The sequence below is a fragment of the Pantherophis guttatus genome, chromosome 17, assembly GCF_059756535.1.
Source record: "Pantherophis guttatus breed Tessera chromosome 17, ASM5975653v1, whole genome shotgun sequence".
Taxonomy (NCBI): Eukaryota; Metazoa; Chordata; class Lepidosauria; order Squamata; family Colubridae; genus Pantherophis; species Pantherophis guttatus.
The window spans coordinates 6,123,333-6,143,491 of NC_142079.1; the positions used below are offsets into that span (position 1 = coordinate 6,123,333).

General features: G+C 45.4%; 1 protein-coding gene across 2 annotated transcripts in view; it reads right to left on the bottom strand.

Annotated features, from left to right (window-relative positions):
- Positions 1 to 3,322: 3,322 nt before the first annotated feature.
- Positions 3,323 to 20,159, bottom strand: part of MED13L (mediator complex subunit 13L) — a 177,692-nt gene continuing 160,855 nt past the window's right edge. For both annotated transcript variants that reach the window (XM_060683764.2, XM_060683765.2), the window contains exons 23-31: positions 19,488 to 19,676; positions 19,052 to 19,275; positions 17,710 to 17,852; positions 16,231 to 16,389; positions 14,033 to 14,209; positions 10,754 to 10,905; positions 7,116 to 7,277; positions 6,356 to 6,468; positions 3,323 to 4,794 (exon numbers count right to left, since the gene is read on the bottom strand). In XM_060683764.2, coding sequence (XP_060539747.2) covers positions 4,662 to 4,794; positions 6,356 to 6,468; positions 7,116 to 7,277; positions 10,754 to 10,905; positions 14,033 to 14,209; positions 16,231 to 16,389; positions 17,710 to 17,852; positions 19,052 to 19,275; positions 19,488 to 19,676 — 1,452 coding nt within the window. In that variant the 3' untranslated portion in view covers positions 3,323 to 4,661. The remainder of the gene's footprint in view (positions 4,795 to 6,355; positions 6,469 to 7,115; positions 7,278 to 10,753; positions 10,906 to 14,032; positions 14,210 to 16,230; positions 16,390 to 17,709; positions 17,853 to 19,051; positions 19,276 to 19,487; positions 19,677 to 20,159) is intronic.

The window sequence follows — 20,159 nt, forward strand, 5'->3', positions numbered from 1 at the left end:
CCCTTAGCCTATTTAAGCAGGAACGCCGACTGAAGCAATTTGCAGGGAACAACTTCCTTCACTCTCCTTCGTGCCTTGATCTTAGTTATCTGCAAATTGCTTCTGGGCTTTCTGCCAACCATAGTAAGATTAAGATTATTTCTTTGGATTCTTGCAGGCTGTTAAAAAAGTTCATTAACAGCCTTTGTTTGTAAAAAAAAGAAAAAAGAAAACTGATTTTATTTTAGTAAACTAAGGTTTGTACAGACTTTGTGTCTGCTGCGTTCTTTGGGGTCCGTAGCTGGGGCAGAACAGGGTGGGACTAAAAGACTTCAAAGGTCCCTCTAGCCAGGGGTGAAATCTAGCAGGTTCTGGAGAACCAGTAGCAGAAATTTTGAGTTCGAAGAACCGGCAAATACCACCTCTGGCTGGCCCCAGAGTGGGGAGGGAATGGAGATTTTGCAGTATCCTTCCCCCAGGAGTGGGGAGGGAGTGGGGATTTTGTAATATCTTTTCCCCAGGAGTGGGGAGGGAATGAGGATTTTGTAATATCTTTTCCCCAGGAGTGGGGAGGGAATGGGGTTTTTGCAGTATCCTTCCGCTGGAGTGGGGTGGGAATGGAGATTTTGCAGTATCCTTTCCCTGCCATGTCCACCCCCAAGCCACGCCCACAGTACTGGTAGTAAAAAAAAAAAAATTGGATTTCACCACTGCTTCTAGCCCTATGATTCTGTCATCCATGGCAAGTGGCCAAATCTAGAATTTGTTCCTCGTGACCCAAGCAACAAGAACAAAATCTATTTTCTCTCCATCACCGCATCTGCTGCTGCTGATGTTACATTAATGGAGACATTGAGTTTGGAAAAAAATCTCCCAGACATATAGTCCCAAATGGCTTCGAAACAGATGAGTGCAACTTCAGGATCCCAACGGTTTGAGAAACAGACAAATTCTTGCTGTTCACCAGAGTTTTATCTTTGCAACTTTTTCAGCTTCTAAGCAGCTGGTAAAAATCAGTAAAGTCAACTGACCTGAAAACCCACACAAGTTTCAGTAATTCAATAATTTATTCATCTAAAAAAGTGTGTAAAAGTATATAGCTCTCATCCACAAGGTATATATGAATGACATTTAAAATGGAGTTTTTTTTTTTAATTATTGGTTCTTCTTTTTATCAAAGTCTCTCTCTCTCTCTTTTTTTTTTTAGTGTATTGTACCAGCGATATACTGTTAAGATTTAAAATGAACTTCACACAGTTCTTCTGTCTGTTTTGTTTTGTTTTGTTTCAAATTGGCTATATATAAAAAGAGGGTCACTGCAAAATGCTCAAGGAAAAGAACTCAAAATCAAACTCTCCCAAGAAATGTACAGCCTTTACATTTAAAAAAAGGTTCGGAAATATACATACAAGCATGCTGGACAACCGTGCCCCTACCCCCCCAAAACCCACCCCATTTTTGCTCAGACTGTACGCATTCTGATTTCTGTATGATTTCTAAAATTAGAAATTAAAAAAAATAAAATAATTTCTTCACTCTGTAGGAAATCCAGGGCTTGTACATTTCAGATTAATTCAGTAAAAAACCCACAAGTAAAATAATGCATATTTAAAGGGAAATATACAGATTTTTTTTTTCACACTGAAGGTACGTAAGATTTTTTTTCTTTTTTCTTTTAAAATCTATTGCCATTCATTTATTTTGCACAAAAATGTATAAATATGTTACCAGTTTCTCTTAACTTAAAAAAAAAATTAAATAAAAACAACATCAGATGAAAACTACTCCTTATTAACCCCTTTCCCAATATTTATGGATTATGGGGTTCGTGTTTTTTTTTTTTTTAATGTTTGCATTAGAATTGGATCTCTGGAGAGGTGGGGGGGCAGAGAGAGAGAAATCACCCCTTAATTAAAAACAAAAACAAAAAAAACAGCCCGTTTAAAAAGAAGTCAACCCAACTATAATCCAAAATTCAGGTGAATCTTGGGAACAAATAACCCCCGTGTTAAAAGATAACTTTACATAGTTTTTTCCTCATCAAGAATTTTTTTTTTGTTTTTGTATACAAGTTTACAATCTTCATCTTTTAATGCGCTTCAAAAGGCCTTGAGAATTTTCCTTTCCGATTTAAGAAAAAATAGTAATGTAATATTTTCTTTTTAAAATCCATTTTACACTGTATACATTAGATACAAATGGTTTTTCCATATATCTGAATTTCCCTCCCCCCCCAACCCCTCCTATACATTGCAAAACTCCTCCAGTTGGGCGGCCTGGAGCAGAGAATAATAAGAGCGATCCATTTACAGGGTCTTTTGACCTATCCTTTCCCACCGTTCATGGGATTATTTTTTTTAATAATAATAATTATAATAATAATAATAATAATTATAATAAATCTGATTTAAACATTACATTATCGTTTCAAGAAAAATATTTAAATTCATAGAAATTTTCTCTCTCTCTCTCTCTCTCTCTTTTTTTTTTCTTTTCCTTTTTTCTTTTTTCTTTTTAACCAGAAGACATTTGGAAGAAATTCAAAAATGCGAAAGGGTCCTTTAAGGGTGGCCGTGACGACCAAAAGTCCCGCCCTCTTTCACACACACACACACACACACACACACCCTCTTTAAAGCAGCCTTGGCCTGTCCCACGCTTAGAAATGGGAACGCCCCCATTTAGATGCCTCCAATCCCAGGAGTTATTCAAATCAGGGGCGGGCAGCTTTTTAAGGCTTGTGGACTTCAACTCCCAGAATTCCTCAAGTCAGCACGGGAGTGTGGAAGTCCACAAGGCCAGGCTGAGGACTTCTGGGAGTCGAAGTCCACCAGCCTTCAAGTCGCTAAGTTTGGACACGCCCCCGATTCAAACAATTTCATGGCTTTAAGCTTTTTTTAAAAAAACAAACAAACAAACAAAATCAAATCCTGACGCCACATTTTAAATAAGTCAGGTTTATGCTTTTTTTCCCCCCCACATGGTGGTTTTGTTTTGTTTTTAAATTTTCCATATTAATGTAATGAAGTAGCTTTTTTGGGGGGGGAGAATCTCCTTATGGAGATTTTGGGGGGTGGAGTGGAGAATATACACATCATCATTTCGGAAATTTGGGTGCATCCGAATGTGGGATGCTAGAAGGGGGGGAAAAAAATCCGCATTGATCAAACCGGAAGGTTTTTAAGAAGAGACTGGACAGCCATTGGTCCGGAATGGGACAGGTTCTCCTGCTTAAGCAGGGGGCTGGACTAGATGACCTCCAAGGTCCCTTCCAACCCTATTATTGTTCTATTCTAAACACCTCCTTAAACTTTCCTTTCAATGGTTTTTCCACCTACCCCCCTTTTTGGGGGGGGGGGTGTTTCACACTCAAAGCAGCCCATTTATGTCCCTTCCAGCCACACTGAACTACACCTCCCATGATTCCCAGCCCCTGCCCTCGCACAATCCCACAGCTGATGGCTCCGGGTGGACGAGATGACGATTTCCCCAACGCATCTGGATTGCTGTCAGATCGGAGGCGGCTTTTTTTTTTCGTTGTGTTTTCCGTTATTGGCCTTGGCTATTTTGCATGAGATGTCGTTAATCGGATTGACTTTAAAAAAAAAGAAAAAAAAAACAATTCTTGGCAGGCCTCCTCCTCAACTCAGCGGGTTTACCCCCCCTCCTCAAAAAAAATTTCTTTTCTTTTTTTTTTTTTTAAAAAAACAATGTGACTCTTTTGAGTTCTTCCTCAATGGCTCCTTTGAACTGTTTCCCTGCTCCATCCCGCCCCAAACACTCCTCTCCCCCATCCTGTTTCTAGGCTAAAAAGCGAGAGGTATGCCAAAAAAAAAAATTATATAAAAAAATAACCCCACTGCTCGGTGAGATGGGAATCGGATCGCGTGCTGTACCTGGTCCTCTATAATTTAACAGCCCCTATAAATAAATTAAAATAAAACAATAAAAACTGGACAAACATCAGCGTGTCTCCAGACCATTCGTATCTACATGGATGTCGGGGGGGGAGGGGAGGGTAAACCCACCCCAACCCCCACCCCCGCATTCATTCATTCATCCCAATCCACTCTGTCAAGGAGTTCTCCAGGTACAAAAAAAAAATAAAAAATTAAAATTAAAAATCCCATATATTTTTTCGACTAGTAGAATCCGTTCTTCGTCGCAGCCCCGCGGATGCCAACGGTTTTCCAGGAAAACGCCAGAAGCTTCACGGCCACCCCAAACTGGTCACTGCAACGTTTTTGTGGGGTTTTTTTTTTTTTTGTTTTTTGCTCTTCTTCAGCAGAGATCCGTGCACCGAAAAGGGAAAAAAAAAAAAAAGAGGAAAAAAAGGAGAAAAGAACGGAGGAGGAAGAAAAAAAAAAAACAGAATGAAATGAAAGACGTATTGTCTTCACCGTGGTCCAACGGTTCTGTAAAGGGAGTTTCAAGCCAACCAAATTTAACACTGCCTTAAAAGTTGTAATACATCTGGTGCTGCCTGAAAACCCTTGCTCGGAAGGGGCCCTTCCATTTTGGTCGACTCCGATACACCCTGAAGGACGTTTCTCCTGCTTTCTTGAGAAAATTGGGAGCACGGCTCCGGCTTCTTCAGACCGGGATCTGAACTCTTTGCAGGCCAGGGGGCCATCTTCTTCAAGCGGAAAGAGAAAAGTTTGCCTCGTCCCCGTCTCCCGCTATTAGAGGATGTTCATGATGGCGTTGTAGAGCTGGGTGAGCACCACAAAGTGAACGGGAAGGCAAGAGCCGCGATCCTGGGTCGCCGGATTACAAGTCAGCCATGACAATGCGTTGTATTGTTCCAGGACGAACCTGCAGCGAGAGAGAGAGAGAAGAGAAAAACCGATGGAGAGATTTTCTCTGATCCAGAGGTTCACCGGGAGAGATCCGCCTTTCAAGGATCAAGTGGACATCTTCATTTCATGATGCTATAATCCCTTGCGGGGTGGAGCCTGGGCAACGGAATGGAGCCTAACAGAGTGTTTTAATGGCCAAATGCCCTTCCTGTCGCCAATGCGGAGTTTTGTTCAGCTGATATATTCTCAGTGTTCCCAGAGAGAGAGAAATATCTGCCTTTACCTAGGATCGAACTCATAGCCCTCCTGATTGTGAGGCGAGAGCTCCACCTCTAGGCCACCGCACCACTCCTGTTCTATCTGAAAATACGTGGAGTTAATTAACTAAGGTGGCTAGTTTTTTTCAATTGTTGTTTAGTTTTGAGCTCACCCTTTTATACCGTGTTTCCCCAAAAATAAGACCCTGTCTTATATTTTTTTGAACCCTGAAATAAGCGCTTGGCCTTATTGCCATGCACTCAAAAAGCCCAATTGGGCTTATTATCAGGGGATGTCTTATTTTGGGGGAAACAGGGTATGTACCCAGACGACACACTGTTTAATGGAAGATGATGTTTGAATTAAAATAAAATTAAAAAAATTATTAAAAAATTAACTAAGGTGGCTAATCAGAAACTCCAGCTCTTCCAACTTCACCTCCTTCGACGCTGTTTCTCAGGGGGGGAGAATCAAGATGGAAGAAGCAGCAGAAAAAGCATGGGTGAAATACAAATGCTTAAATGTGTTGGGCCAAGGGAACTCATCAAAACAAATAAAAAAAGCAAAAGTTAGAATATTTCGGACGTTTGATGTGACACCCGGAAAAATATGGCATCCTTCACTTAATCCTCCAGGGAAAAATTGAAGGCAAATGAGGTCCAGGCAGAAGAACATCATGGCTTCAGAATCTAAGGGACTGGTTTGGACAAAACTCAGCAGCACTTCTTCGTGCGGCTGTTGATAAAAATAGGATCACCAACATGATCCGTCGATGTCCAATGATGGATATGGCACAAGAAGAAGAAGAAACGATGTTGGCTGAAGCCCACCAAACGTCAAGGCTGACACATCTGGTTCTTTGATAAGAAAAAGCCTTGAAGACATCCTAGCTTTAAAAATGGGGAATCCTTGGATTAGTGGGATCCTTTCTCCCCCACCCCATCCCCCAAAAAATTAGCCCCAAAAACTTCTCTTTATATTTTGCATACAGCCTCCAGAACAACAAAGGAGAATATTTGTAGGATTCAGGATTGAAATGAGAAGTGCTTTGATGATCTCTGAGCTTGATTGTTTTCTTGCAGACGTTTCATCACCAAACTAGGTAAGATCATCAGTGCTAGATGGTGGCACTGATGACATTATCTAGGCTTGGGAATGAAACACCTTCAAACTCAACAAATGAAACAAACCAAACTCAAGAGACTACCAAGGATCCTTCAAAGCAACCGACAACATTTTGGGTAGATGTTCCACAGCAGAAGGCCGGTCAAAGACCAATCCTTGCATTATGACCGACACAGAACCAGAAGGTCAATTACCTTAGGACATCTGAAGTGGTTTTGGAGTCCAAGGGGTGGGGAACTCTCTGGGAAGTCCGGACAGGAAGGAGTTCATCTGTCTGAGCTACAGAGATGTGATGATGCAGGGATGCCTGTCAGGAAGCGGAAGACAGAATGTAATACACAAAGTCAGGAATAAAGTAATGAGTTCATGAAGTCAGGAAGAAAGCACTGAGTTCACAAGTAAGGAAGAAGCAAGCAGTCCTGCAAACTCCAAAATGTCTGTACCGGAACACCAAACCCTACCAATTCAGTGTTGGTTCCCAACAAATGCCCCTCCCCACAGCGTCTCCTTGAATCTCAGTCCCCAGGTGTGCCTTGTGAAGAGGGCTGGGGCACTCTCCTCCCAAGTTGTCGGGTCAGCCTGCGCCGTTCCCACCTTCTCTCCACTCTCCATGTTTGAGGATCAGGAGGGGGGCAATCCTTGCTCATCGCCTGAGCTCTGTCTCTCATGTTCACTGCTTAGCCTCTCTTAAGTCATCCCTGCCTACAAGCTGTCCCAATCCTGAAAGGCCCTGGTCTGCCTCGGCCTGCTCCTCCCCACATTCCTCTGAAGCCAACAAAGTCACCCCCTCGATCTCTGTCAGTTCCAGTTCAGGCTCGTCTTCCTCCACAGATTCAGGCTCCGATAGGGGCATGACAAGTGATTAAGCAACTCTCATCCTTCTGTGACCCTCCAAACTAGGGCAGCCTGGTTCCCCCCCCCCCCCCCGCCCTTCTGAGTAATAGCGAAACCAACCTTGAGAAAGAGGGGACACTGGTTCTGAGCTTGAGGACAGGAGGACCAGAACCACTGAGGGAGGTTCTCGGCTTTGGCAGTGGAAACGAAGTAACCCAGGGCGAGGGGCTGCTGCTTCAGTTCTTCGGGGGCTTCCCGGGAAAGGAGACGCTCCCCTTGGCTCTGAAAAAAAAAATCAAGGTGAGAAGGGCAATACGGGTCAGTGCCTGGAGCATGCTGTTCTGACCTAGGCTTCCTTAGAAAGCATGAAGCAAAGTCTTAATTCCGGCCAAACCTCTTTTATTTACACGACTGTGAATTACTGTCATTCATAGTCAACAAGGCTTTGGCAAACAGTCTTTCAGAGGAATGCTTATCAACACCCACCGTATCTCCCTTGGAACGCTGCCAGAGAACCAATTTCCAAATGCAGGGCAAGGCCAAACTTGGCACAGATTCTATTAGAGTCACCAACAGAACTTTCCAATCTTGAATCGAACAAATGAACTAACTGCTTCCTGCAAAAGTCCGTGTCCCGTTTGCTCCACTTTTATGTCCTATGGGAGGGGCCAATTATCTCCAAGGTGTGGCCTTACTCCTGAGTTGACCCTGCTTTAATTGTTCTTGTCTTCTGGCAGCTCTGCGCATAATCACACTGGGAACGGGCTCCAGCTGTTCCTCTGCCTCACTGCTGTCTAGCTCCCTCTCTGTCTCTGACACAGAGCCCTCGCCCGAGCTTTCCCCAGCCCCCAGGGCTGGCCCAAGTTCCTCCCCAACCTCCTCACTTTCTGACTCTGCTGCCAGCTCCGCTGGCCGCTGGCGGGCCACAACACATACAGGTAATCAATGGTGTCCCTCGTGACCAGATTCTCGTCCAACTTGAGACACCCCGTCTGTAGACAGTAGCAACTTCTCTTTGCTGTTGGGTTTAATAACCTAGGGCGGGCAATTGTTCCCAACATCTAGCAATAGCAATAGCCTTTAGACTTATATACCGCTTCACACTACTTTACAGCCTTCTCTAAGCGCTTGACTGAATCCATGGGGTTATATAGCTACATATTCTTTTATGGCTAAACAAGGGAATCGCATGAAGAATGAAGAAATGCCCCATGTAAACAAGAAAACTACCCTGTTTCCCCCAAAATAAGACATCCCCTGATAATAGGCCCAATCAGGCTTTGGAGCGCATGGCAATAAGGCCAAGTGCTTATTTCAGGGTTCAAAAAAAATATAAGACAGGGTCTTATTTTCGGGGAAACACGGTAGTACTATGAAAACAAAGCAAAACAAAAAATCCTCCATCTCGGATCTTCCCAGTTAAAGCTCTCTCTTTTAAAAGTCCATATAAGAAAGGTTCCCACTGTTTAAAAACCAAGCCAATAGAAGAGAATATTTGTAGCTCAGGGTTGAAATGAGAGGTCCTTGGTTGCTTGTTGGTTTGCAGACATTTCATTACCCAACTAGGCAACAGCATCAATGCCGGGAGGAGGGGGAGGAGGAGACTGGGGTCCTTGGTGCTCTCTGAGCTTGAAGATTTTCTTGCAGACGTTTCATGACTCAACTAAGCAACAGCATCAGTGCCAAAGGGGTAGGGGTAGGAAGAGGAGGAGGAGTGGGACTGGGAAGAGGAAGAGCGGGAGGAAGAGGAAGAGATTGGGGTCCTTGGTGCTTTCTGAGTTGGTGGTTTTCTTGCAGAGGTTTCATCAAACTAGGGAACAGCATCAGTTCCTGCTCTGAGCACCGATGATGTTATCTAGTCGGGTAATGAAAACGTTTGCAAGAAAACCACCAAGCTTCGGAGAGCGTCAAGAGCCATGCCTTGGACCACTCTTGCAGAGAGCTCCGCTCGATCTGATTTCCTTTCTTCCCGTGATCGGCAGCGACTCCTTTGAGAGCCCGGAGAGCATCAAAGGCAGCCTTGCCTGAATAAAACACACAAACAGCGGGGCCAGAGGGGGCGACCTGTTGCTTGCCAATGGGAACAATCAATTATAAAACCCACGAAGTCGGACGAAGGGAGGCCGTGCCTTGACCCCGGGGGGAAAAAAGATCACACACTGCTACTTTGCTCCGAACAAAAATTACACCTCAATTACCAGTCTGGTGTTAATAGTTAAACTGGAGGCTCTGAAGGCATTTGAGAGAGAGAGAGAGAAATGGAGAGAGAGAAATGGAGAGAGAGAAACGGAGAGAGAGAAAGGGAGACAGAGAGGGAGAGAGGGGGAGAGAGAGAGAGAGAGAGAGAGAGACGGAGAGAAACGGAGAGAGAGAAAGGGAGACAGAGACAGACAGACACCCACCCACACCCACAGAGAGAGAGAAAGAGAGAGAGAGAGAGAGAGAGAGAGAGAGAGAGAGAGAGAGAGAGAAAGGGAGACAGAGACAGAGAGACACCCACCCACACCCACACAGAGAGAGAGAGAGAGACGGAGAGAGAGAAAGGGAGACAGAGAGACACACACACAGAGAGAGAGAGAGAGAGAGAGAGAGAGAGAGAGAGAGAGAGAGAGAGACGGAGAGAAACAGAGAGAGAAAGGGAGACAGAGACAGACAGACAGACAGACAGACAGACACACACACCCACCCACACACACACACACACACACAGAGAGAGAGAGAGAGAGAGAGAGAGAGAGAGAGAGAGAGAGAGAGATATGGAGAGAAAGGGAGACAGAGACAGAGACAGAGAGACACCCACCCACACCCACACAGAGAGAGAGAGAGAGAGAGAGACGGAGAGAGAGAAAGGGAGACAGAGACACACACACACACACACACACAGAGAGAGAGAGAGAGAGAGAGAGAGAGAGAGAGAGAGAGAGAGAGAGAGAGAGACCCCACGTCCATTGACCGACTCCCTGATGACTCGTCTCGTTACAACAGAAACGTTGAGTTTGTGCAGAATCGCCGTGTAAAATGTCAACAAGGCATTTGTCAAGAATGGACAGGACTAAAAATGGAAAATAACCAGGAGTCTCTTTGCAGGCAGTCCTCGACTTACGACAGGGTTCATTTTAGTGACCGTTCAAAGTTACAACGGTTCTGGGGGGGGGGGAAGGAAATTAAGAGGACTGTTGGCCTGACTGTCATCTTATTGTGGCAGATTACAAGATGCTCATTTTGGAGTGGTATAGAAATCTCTCTGTGTGTGTGTGTGTGTTTACTGTTGTGAGGCACACGAATGGGTGAATTATCAAAGTCTTTATCAGAATTTTCCAATTAGCTTCACAGTATATATTCTTAAAGAAGAGTCTTGATCATGCTTGCTGATATCATCTGTTCCCTCCTCCATAAAATATGGGGGTGGGGGGGAAGACCCATCAGTTTTTCAGGAGCTGGAACTAATGGATATCTCTGAACATAAATCTGCCAGAGTCGTCATCATCATCTTTTAAAGACCCTCATAATCCCTTGCGGGGTGGAGTCTGGGCAACGGAATGGAGCCTAGCAGAGTGTTTTAATGGCCGGATGCCCTTTCCTGTCGCCAGTACGGAGTTTTGTTCAGCAGATATATTCTCATTCTGCCTATAGAGAGAGAAATATCTGCCTCTACTTAGGATCGAACTCACAAGCCCTCCCAATTGTGAGGCGAGAGCTCCACCTCTAGGCCACCGTACCACTCCATAAAGTGGCACAGGGAAATTCTGAGTACTTACCCGGCTGTGCTGAAAGGATGGTCCTACCCCAATTCCGGGAGAACCAGGGGAGGGGACAGGGGAAGAGTTTGGAGAGGAGTGAAGGTTCCCAGTCATCAGGATGCCAATGTCATTGTCCATGTCATCCGGGAATGGGAGGTCAAACATGTCATCTCGAAGAGGAAAGAAGAGCAAAAGGAGACGTCAGTATTATTAGCTTCTATGTGATTCTTTCTCTCTTTCTTTCTTTCTCTCTCCCTCTCTGTCTTTTCCTCCTATCTGTCTCATCTCTGTTTCTCTCTCTCCCTATCTGTCCATCTTTCTTATCTCTCTCATCTCTGTTCTTTCTTTTGCTCCCTGTCTCTCTCCCCTCTGTCCATCTCTGTCTCTCATCTGTTTTTCCCCTCTCTCCTATTTCTCTCCTCTCTTTCTCACTATCTGTCCATCTCTCCTATCTCTCTTTCTCCCCCATCTCTCCATCTCATCTGTCTCTCCTATCTATTTCTCCTATCTGTCTGCCTCATCTCTTTCTCTCTAGTCTATCTGTCCATCCCACCTGTCTCTCTCTCTCATTTCTCCCTCTCTTCCTCTCCCCCTCTCTCGTTTATCTCTCTCTCTCCCTCCCTCTCTCTCATTTATCTCTAATCTCCCTCTCCCTCTCTCTCCCTCCCTCCCTCCCTTCTCCCCCCTCTCTCCTATTTGTCCTTCTCTTTGTCTCTCTGCTCTGTGTGGGTGGGTGTCTGTGTGTCTTCAGGTTAACTTCGATTCCTGGCAATTACCTACATAAGTCCCTGCAATTTTCTCGGCAACCTGTTCAGAGATGGGGTTTTTCCCCCTTGCCTCCTTTCTAGGGCTGAAAGAGAGTGACCGCCCCAAGGTCGCGAGCTGGTTTAATGCGGATTACAACTGCATACTTTTAACCCGGTGCCTTTAACTACTTCATAACATCCAGACCTGTTGTTATTTTATTCAGGGAAAAATTCTGAAAACCAGCGTTTAAATTGACTTTAGTTTCTACCTTCTGCTAAACGGTAAGTGCTGGCTGTGGATGAAACTCGCCTCAAAAAGCCTCCCTATTAATTGAATTAGAAGGAAATCGGCAGGTCAGCATCTAAGATGGCATTTGCCAATAACTAATTTACTCCCAGGTGAGTGTTACCAAGTGTTACAAAGCTGTGTGATCTATACCAAACTTCCTCTTGTGTCCGGGATTGCTATTTATGGCCTACCTTTGAACGGAATCCAATAAGTCAGCTTATGCATTCCAACAATTATGGCAGATAATGGAAATCATCTAACTCAGGGGTCAGCAATCTGCGGCTCTGGAGCCGCATGTGGCTCTTTCATCCCTCTGCTGTGGCTCCCTGCCACTGTTCGGCTCCACAATTGATAGGGCTTTCAGTTAGGACAGGTAGAGGAAAAAGGATGCCATGCTAGGAAGAGATTCTATGGTGGGGGAACCGGACTTCCGGCCAGCTCCAGAATTAAACAGGAGGCTTCCGGTTAGGAGCTTTGTGGCTCTTTTAAGTGTGTACGGTTGCCGACCCCTGATCTAACTGAATGAACAGTTTTACGTGGAGAGGCTCCCTATGTCAAGTTTCGAGGTCGTCTCGAATAAAATGCATTTCAAACAAAATCTTTGACGAAAAAACTCCTATATATTGAGCACGACATCCTAACCTGACTCCAAACGAAGCCAACACTGACTTCCAGCCCCAAAACCCTCCCTTTCCGTTACCCACTCCCCTGCACTCATTGGCCATCTTCCAAGTCATTCTACCCCTAATCTACTCCAGCTCAAAGGAATTTCCCCCCTCCCATCTCATCTCCTCGGAAACATTATCTCCAGGGAAAATAAGTAGGTGAAAAGTCAGCCGTCCCTTTCCAGACGCCTTCGCTTCTCCTTCTTATGTCAGCACTAGAGTAAATGCAGGTTGAAGTGCTGACATCCTACTTTTTAAGCTGAAAGGCCATTGAGTAACAGCGAGAAACCCTGTAAGAATTAATTGCTTAGAGCAAAATATCTCCTCAGCTCCTTATCTAACGATTTAATCCCCTCCTCAAGCAGGAAACCCGATATCATTCCAGACAAAACGGCTGTCCAGTCTCTCCTTAAAAACCTCCAATGATGGAGCATTTTTACTAATTTTTTCATGGCTATTTCTAGGGTTCTTGTTTTCGTTCTTATCCCCTTCCAAAAGCAACAGCAGCCTGGAGATTTAGCCAAGTTTTTTTTTTTTTTTTTTTTTATAAGCTGCCACCTTATATGCTCCACCTTTAGAAATTTTAACAACCGCCACACTTAGTATCACCTCCGAGGTAGAAGCAAGAAAACTAATAGCTTGGAAGCTTTTCTCTCTCTCCCTCCCTCTCTCTTTAATAATTAAACACAGAAAAAATGAGTTGAGAAAATTAAATCTAACACCCTTTTGGAAAGCACAAGCCGTTGGACATTACTCCAATTAACACGCAAAGCCCTAAGGGCCCAAGTTAATGCAGGTTAAATATTTGTCAGCCCAGAGTTCAGGAGGGGATTTGGGGGCCAAGCAGGGACTAAGAGGCGGTGCACTTGGCAAGGCCCACTGAATTCCATCAAAAGATCAAAGGGAAAGGGAGGGAGGGAGGGAAGGAGGGAGAAAGGGGGAAGGAAGGAAGGAAAGAAGGGAGCGAGGGAGGAAGGAAAAGAAAGGGAAGGGAAGGGAAAGAAAGGAAAGGAAAGGAAAGGAAAGGAAAGGAAAGGAAAGGAAAGGAAAGGAAAGGAAAGGAAAGGAAAGGAAAGGAAAGGAAAGGGGAAGGGGAAGGGGAAGGGGAAGGGGAAGGGGAAGGGAAATGGACAGGACAGGAAAGGACAGGAAAGGGGAAACAAAGAAGGAAAACTGGTTGCAAGTTGTTCTGGGGAGGTCTGTCATGACTTTGAATGGTTGTTAAACCAGTATTGTAAGTCAGGAGCCACCTGTACAATCCCGGAAAGAGAAAACTGCCCAAAAAACATTCTGAAAACAGCCCAAAAAACAGCCTGAAAACGGCCCCAAAACAGCCTGAAAATGGCCAAAAAACAGACTTCTGTGTTGGATCTCTCTTTAATGACCCATTACTTCTTGTCCTGCCTCTGGCGCTTTGGAGAATAAGTCAGTGGCCTCTTCTCGGGGACGGTCCCTCAAGTACTGTGAAGATGGCCATCCTATCGTTGAAGGTGGGGTATGGTGGGACTCACCCGGGACTGATCGCTGAAATTTTCTGATTTGTGCACCTTAGGGGAATCCCCCCCACCCATTTCCTCTCCAGCAGCAACTGACTTACCATTATTAGGGCTGAATCCATCTTCATTGGGATAATTTGCAGGAGCCACCTGGATGGTTGCCGAGGTTGGGAAAACCAGGATGTGAGTACAGGAGGCATCCTGGGGAGTGTTCAGTTGTGAAGACTGCAGATTAAGGGCAGTGCTCCGGCCGAAGACGGAACCCATGGTGACGGCATCTTCCGAGAGAAAGAAAAGGAAGAAGAGGAGTCAGACTGCAGGAAAGATGGCTTAAAACACACCGCTAAGAGAAGACCTCAGGAAAAGGGTGCTTGTAAGGACTTAGCCTATAGAAGTCTCTTTCTGCAACCCAACAAGACAGACCCAGACTTCAGAGGATCATTAGAACTGCATGGCTCCCAACCTGCCTTCCATGGAGGACCTGTCTATTGCAGGAGTCAAAAAGAGGACTGGGAAAATATCTACAGACCCCTTGCATCCTGGACATAAACTGTTTCAACTCCTACCCTCAAAACGATGCTATAGAGCACTGCACACCAGAACAACTAGACACAAGGACAGTTTTTTCCCTGAACGCCATCACTCTGCTAAACAAATAATTCCCTCAACACTGTCAAACTATTCACTAAGTCTGCACTACTAGTAATCTTCTCATCGTTCCCACCACCCAACTCCTTCCACTTATGACTGTATGATGTAACCTTGTTGCTGGTATCCTTACAATTTATATTGACTGTTTCCTAATATGATTTGATTGCTTATTTGTACCCTATGACTATCATTAAGTGTTGTATCTTTTTATTCTTGATGAATGTATTTTATTCTCCTTATGTACACCGAGAGCGTAGGCACCAAAGACAAATTCCTTGTGTGTCCAATTGCACTTGGCCAATAAAAGAATTCTATTCTATTCTATTCTATTCTATTCTATTCTATTCTATTCTATTCTATTCTATTCTATTCTATTCTAATTTCTATTTCTATTCCATTCCATTCCATAATTTCTATTCTATTCTATTCTATTCTATTCTATTCTATTCTATTCTATTCTATTCTATTCTACTCTACTCTACTCTACTCTACTCTACTCTACTCTACTCTACTCTATTCTATATAAATTAATAATGCTCTCCCTCCCATTCTATTTTTTCCCCCAGAGGTTGAGCATTTGGTACAGTCCTTGGACAAAGGCCTAGTTAGATTTTACGGCCCCTTTCCAAGCCAAATGAGATGCAGAGACAGCAAAGGGAAGATGTCGGTCCAATCAGAATAGAGCTGGAAGGGTTCTTGGAGGTCTTTTAGTCCAATCCCCTCATGTTCAAGTATGAGACCCTATGCCATTTCAGCAGGTGTTCTTCAAAATATCATTTAATTTTTTTTATAAAAAAAAAAAATCAGTTTAAGACCCAAATAAAATTCTAGGGCAATGATCCATTGCTTCCCACAGTACTTAGCCAAACATAATATGAAGGTACAATAGACTCCAATTATGCATGAGGATGAAGAATAACAGAATGAGAGATCTGGAAGGGGCCTTGGAGGTCCAACTCTCTGCTCAAGCAGGAGACCCTATATTATTCCAGACAAGTGTCTGTCCAGTCTCTTCTTGAAAACCTCCAGTGATGGAGCACCTACAACTTCTGGAGGCCAGCTGTTCCACTGGTTAATTGTCCTCACTGTTAGGAAGTTTCTCCTTAGTTCTAGGTTGCTTCTCTCCTTGATTAATTTCCATCCATTGCTTCTTGTCCTGCCTTTTGGTGCTTTGGACAATAAGTGGACCCCTCCTCTTCTTTGTGGCAGCCCCTCAAATACTGGAAGACTGCTATCCTGTCTGTCTATCCCACTGAACCCACTGTCAAGAGGTCAAGGTAAAGGTTCCCCTTCACACATACGTGCTAGTCGTTCCCGACTCTAGGGGGCAGTGCTCATCTCCGTTTCAAAGCTGAAGAGCCAGCGTTGTCCGAAGACGTCTCCGTGATCATGTGGCCGGCATGACTCAGTGACAAAGGCGCACAGAAAGCTGTTCCCTTCCCACCAAAGGTGGTCCCTATTTTTTCTACTTGCATTTTTTACGTGCTTTCGAATTGCTAAATTGGCAGAAGCTGGGACAAGTCACAGGAGCTCACCCTGTTACACGGCATTAGGGATTCGAACTGCTAACCTTTCAATCGACAAGCTCAGTGTCTTAGCCACTGAGCCACCGCGTCCCAGTTATTCTCAGAGAGATGTGCGTAATTACCTGGCATCACCACGAATGACCCCTGTGGCTCCATGGCAACCAAGCAGGCGCTGAGGATGGAGGGAGAATCCGCAGAGGAGATGCCACACATCCGACAGACCTCCTTCAGCTGCTTACTGATTGTCTGCAGGGAGCACTCTCCCAGCAGAATGCTCCAGTCTGAAGGAAAAAAAAAAAGGGGGGGGGGAGAGAAATGCGGCTGTCACCTAAAGAAGTTTCTCCTGACCAGAAGTCAAAGCAGAATAAAGATTTTAGCCCATCGCTTCCTGGGGGAAGAAACATCCTGGAGGACCATGTCTGACTGAGTGCCATGTTATCATTTAACTCCTGTGCAGTTTTATAATCGCATCTTGTTTTCGGTCAACTCTGAAGCTGGCCTGACTTGAGGCCATCTTGGAGGATTCAGTGTTGCCACAATGGTGTTGAGGGATAAGAGGGGGGAGGGGAATAGAGATTTTATTTATCTATCTATCTATCATCTCTCCATCCATCCATCCATCTCTCCATCCATCCATCCATCCATCCATCCATCTATCCATCCATCCATCCATCCATCCATCCATCCAGCCATCCATCTCTCCATCCATCCATCCATCCATCCATCTCTCCATCTATCCGTCCATCCATCCATCCATCCATCCATCCATCCATCCATCCATCTCTCCATCTATCCGTCCATCCGTCCGTCCATCCATCCATCCATCCATCCATCCATCCATCTCTCCATCCATCCGTCCATCCATCTATCCATCCATCTCTCCATCCATCCATCCATCAAATTTGTATTGCCGCCTATTCGTCCATGACGACTCAAGGTGTCTTACAGAATATAAAAACCCTCATTTAAAAACAGTGAAACTAATTAAAAAAAATAATAATAATAAATCACCCCCCACCTCCCACCCCAGCGACAGCCAATCACACGAGCCATTGAATGGGCTCCATCCCGCTCCGGGGTTCCCCAGGCCTGCTGGCAGAACCAGATCTTCAGTGCCTTCCGGAAGAGAATTAGAGTGGGGGCTGTTCTAATCTCGCGGGGGGGGGAATGATGTTCCAGAGAGAGGGAGCCACCATGGAGAAGGCCCTTCTTCTGGGTGCCACCAGGTGTATCTCCCTCGGGGATGGGACCCGCAGCATTCCCTGCCTCCCCGCTCTGATGGGTTGGATAGATGTGACCGGCAAGAGACGGTCCCTCAGATAACCTGGTCCCAGACCAGCTGATGTTTTGTAGCCAAAACAAAATAGTTTCCCCTGAGAACCAAGGACATTCCCACAGGTGTTAGCCTGCGGGTTGAAAAGAGGAAGAGTGACATTTCCAAGCAACCAGACAGCACCTTGATTGTATTCTGTTGTCATAAGATCCTCAAAAATACATTTGGCGGGGTGGTGGTGGTGGTGGTGAGGAGAGAGTGCTGTAAAACACTGTGAAGCGGCATATAAGTCTAAGTGCTATAGCTAAAGGCCTTGTAGACCAGGTACCTTTCAGTTCCCCGTGGCCAAGCCGTCCAAGGCGCCCAATCACGACTCTCCAGGGAAGGGACGTCATCTGGATGATCCCGATGCACCATTCCCATAGCTTCTGCAAGCCAATTTTACGGGCTGACACCTTGCATCTCCGTGATCTGGAGGGAAAAGAGAGTAGTAAAGAGCTGTGAGCATGCTGCTGTGACCGAGGCCCAAGTAGTGATGACCAAACACAATTCAGTCCTCAACAAACTTAGTTTATTAAAACAGCTGAGAATTAATTCATTCTCAGTTTAGTCCAAAACGAAATTCTTCATAACCCGTCCGTTGGCCTTATCACCAACCTTTGATGTTTTTGACAACCTGCCAAAGGCTTTTTTTGACAAAAAAACCCCACAAAGTTCAAGAGACGCTGACAAGAAGCACTGGAATCAACGTTGCTTTTCTACAAAGAACCCAACGGCTCCTTGCTGCTCTTTTAAGCCTTATGGGAGGGGCCAATCATCTTCTGGCCTTACTGCTGAGTTGTCCCTTTTTTCTTCAGCTGCTCTTGCCTTCTGGCAGCTCTTCGCATGCTTGCATTAGGAACAGGCTCCTCCTGTTCCTCTGCCTCTCTGCTGTCCGCCTCTGGAGGCTCCGGAGTCTGCGCATCGCTCCCAGATGGCCCTGGCCCCATCTCTGCCTCCAGCGCAGAGCCCTAATCCAGGCCTTCCCCTGACTCCAGAACTGGGCCATTGTCCTCCCCAGCCTCCTCACTGTCCGACTCCGCTGCCAGCTCTGCAGGCTGCTAGCGGACCACAACACATGCATTGTTTTGTTTTGTTTTTCATTTTACGACCTGTAATTCCTTTATTCGGGGTAGTGTCAAGGCAACTGAATGGAGCTGAGCGTATACTGGCCTTCCTGACACCTACAGGGAGTTTGCAACAGATATTTTCTGCTTGTGCCCTGATAGAGAAACATCTGTTTGGAGATGAACGTTTATTGGCCAGATGCCCTTCCTGATGCCTACGCAGAGTTCATAGCAAATATTTTCTCTTGGCACCCTGATAGAGAAACATCTGTTTGGAGATGAGAGTTTACTGGCCATCTGCCCTTCCTGATGCCTACGCGCAGTTCGCAGCAGATTATTTTCTCTTGGCGCCCTGATAGAGAAACATCTATCTCTGCTTAGGGTTGAACTCTCAATCTTCTGAGTGGGAGACGAATGTCTTCACCTCTAAGCCACCACGACGCTGGGCTATAAAAGCGTGCACTCAATGCATTTAAGCAATGTATTTAAAACCAGGAAGTCCAGCACGATTGTCTGTTCTAAAGTTTGCAGCTGTTTTGTTTTGTTTGGTTTTTTTAAGCCTACCTGTTTGGCAAATCAATGTTGACAATGCAGGTTTCCAACAAGTCCCCGTGCAGGTCGGTGCAGGAGGCCAGAAGCCAACGCTGGTCGTGTGAGAGACAATACCCCACAAAGAGCACGTTATACTTCTGACTTGCTTCGCCAAAGGTCTCCCCGAGCTCCGTCTGCTTGTCTTTGATAGGTGCCAGGATAAATGGAGGGGAGTACAGCTGAATGGGACTCGGCCGCTACCCAAAAAAAAAAAAGTTAAATTGTTAAATTAGTAACGGGGTTTCCCAAACACCTGGGAAAGGTGTCTTGAGCGTCTTATGAAACACTAACAGGGTTGGGACTGTCCTAGATTTGCCAAAGGATGCCGCTCTTCGGAGCAGCGGTGCTACTTTGGTTTGAGGGGGAAAGGAGTGAGCCCAGAGAGGCTTTGCTGGGCTCCGGTTCTCACCTCTGAGTTCTTGAGCGTCATCTCAATGCTGGCAGCTGGTCCGAAACCGGTCAGGGACTTGATGTGAATCTGGGTGGGTAGCGGTCGCCTGCACTGGCAGTAGACGGAAAATGCCAGGGATTTCAAGTGCTGGATATAAAAGATCTGCTCGTCCTTCATGGTCTGCAGCATATATTGGCAAGGCACAATCTAAAGGAAAGAGCAAAGCCGGGATTAGTCAATAGCCATACCAATAGCGCTTAGACTTATATTGTTAGGGGCCATAGGCTGACTCTGTAAACTGCTTAGAAAGGGCTGTGAAAAGCCCCGAGAAAAGCACTGTGAAGCAGAATATACCGTATCTTTTGGAGTATAAGACGCACCTACCTTTTTTGGGGAGGAAAAGGAGAAAAAGGAGAAATCTGCCTCTGTCTCCCAGCAATTTTGCCTCCTTGCAGCAAACAGCAAACAGCCTGCTTTACTTTCATTTTCGTTTTCAGCGTAGCTTGATTAGCACAAGGAAAAAAAAAATCTGCTCCAGCAATTTACCTCCTTGCAGCAAGCAGCAGAGCCCTGCGCAAAACAGCTGAGAGTCGGGAGGCCGATCTGACCCACTCGTGCTAATTAGGCTGTGCTGAAGCTGAAACGGGCTGTTTCTTCTTGCTGTTTGCTTGCAAGGAGGTTAGCTGCTGG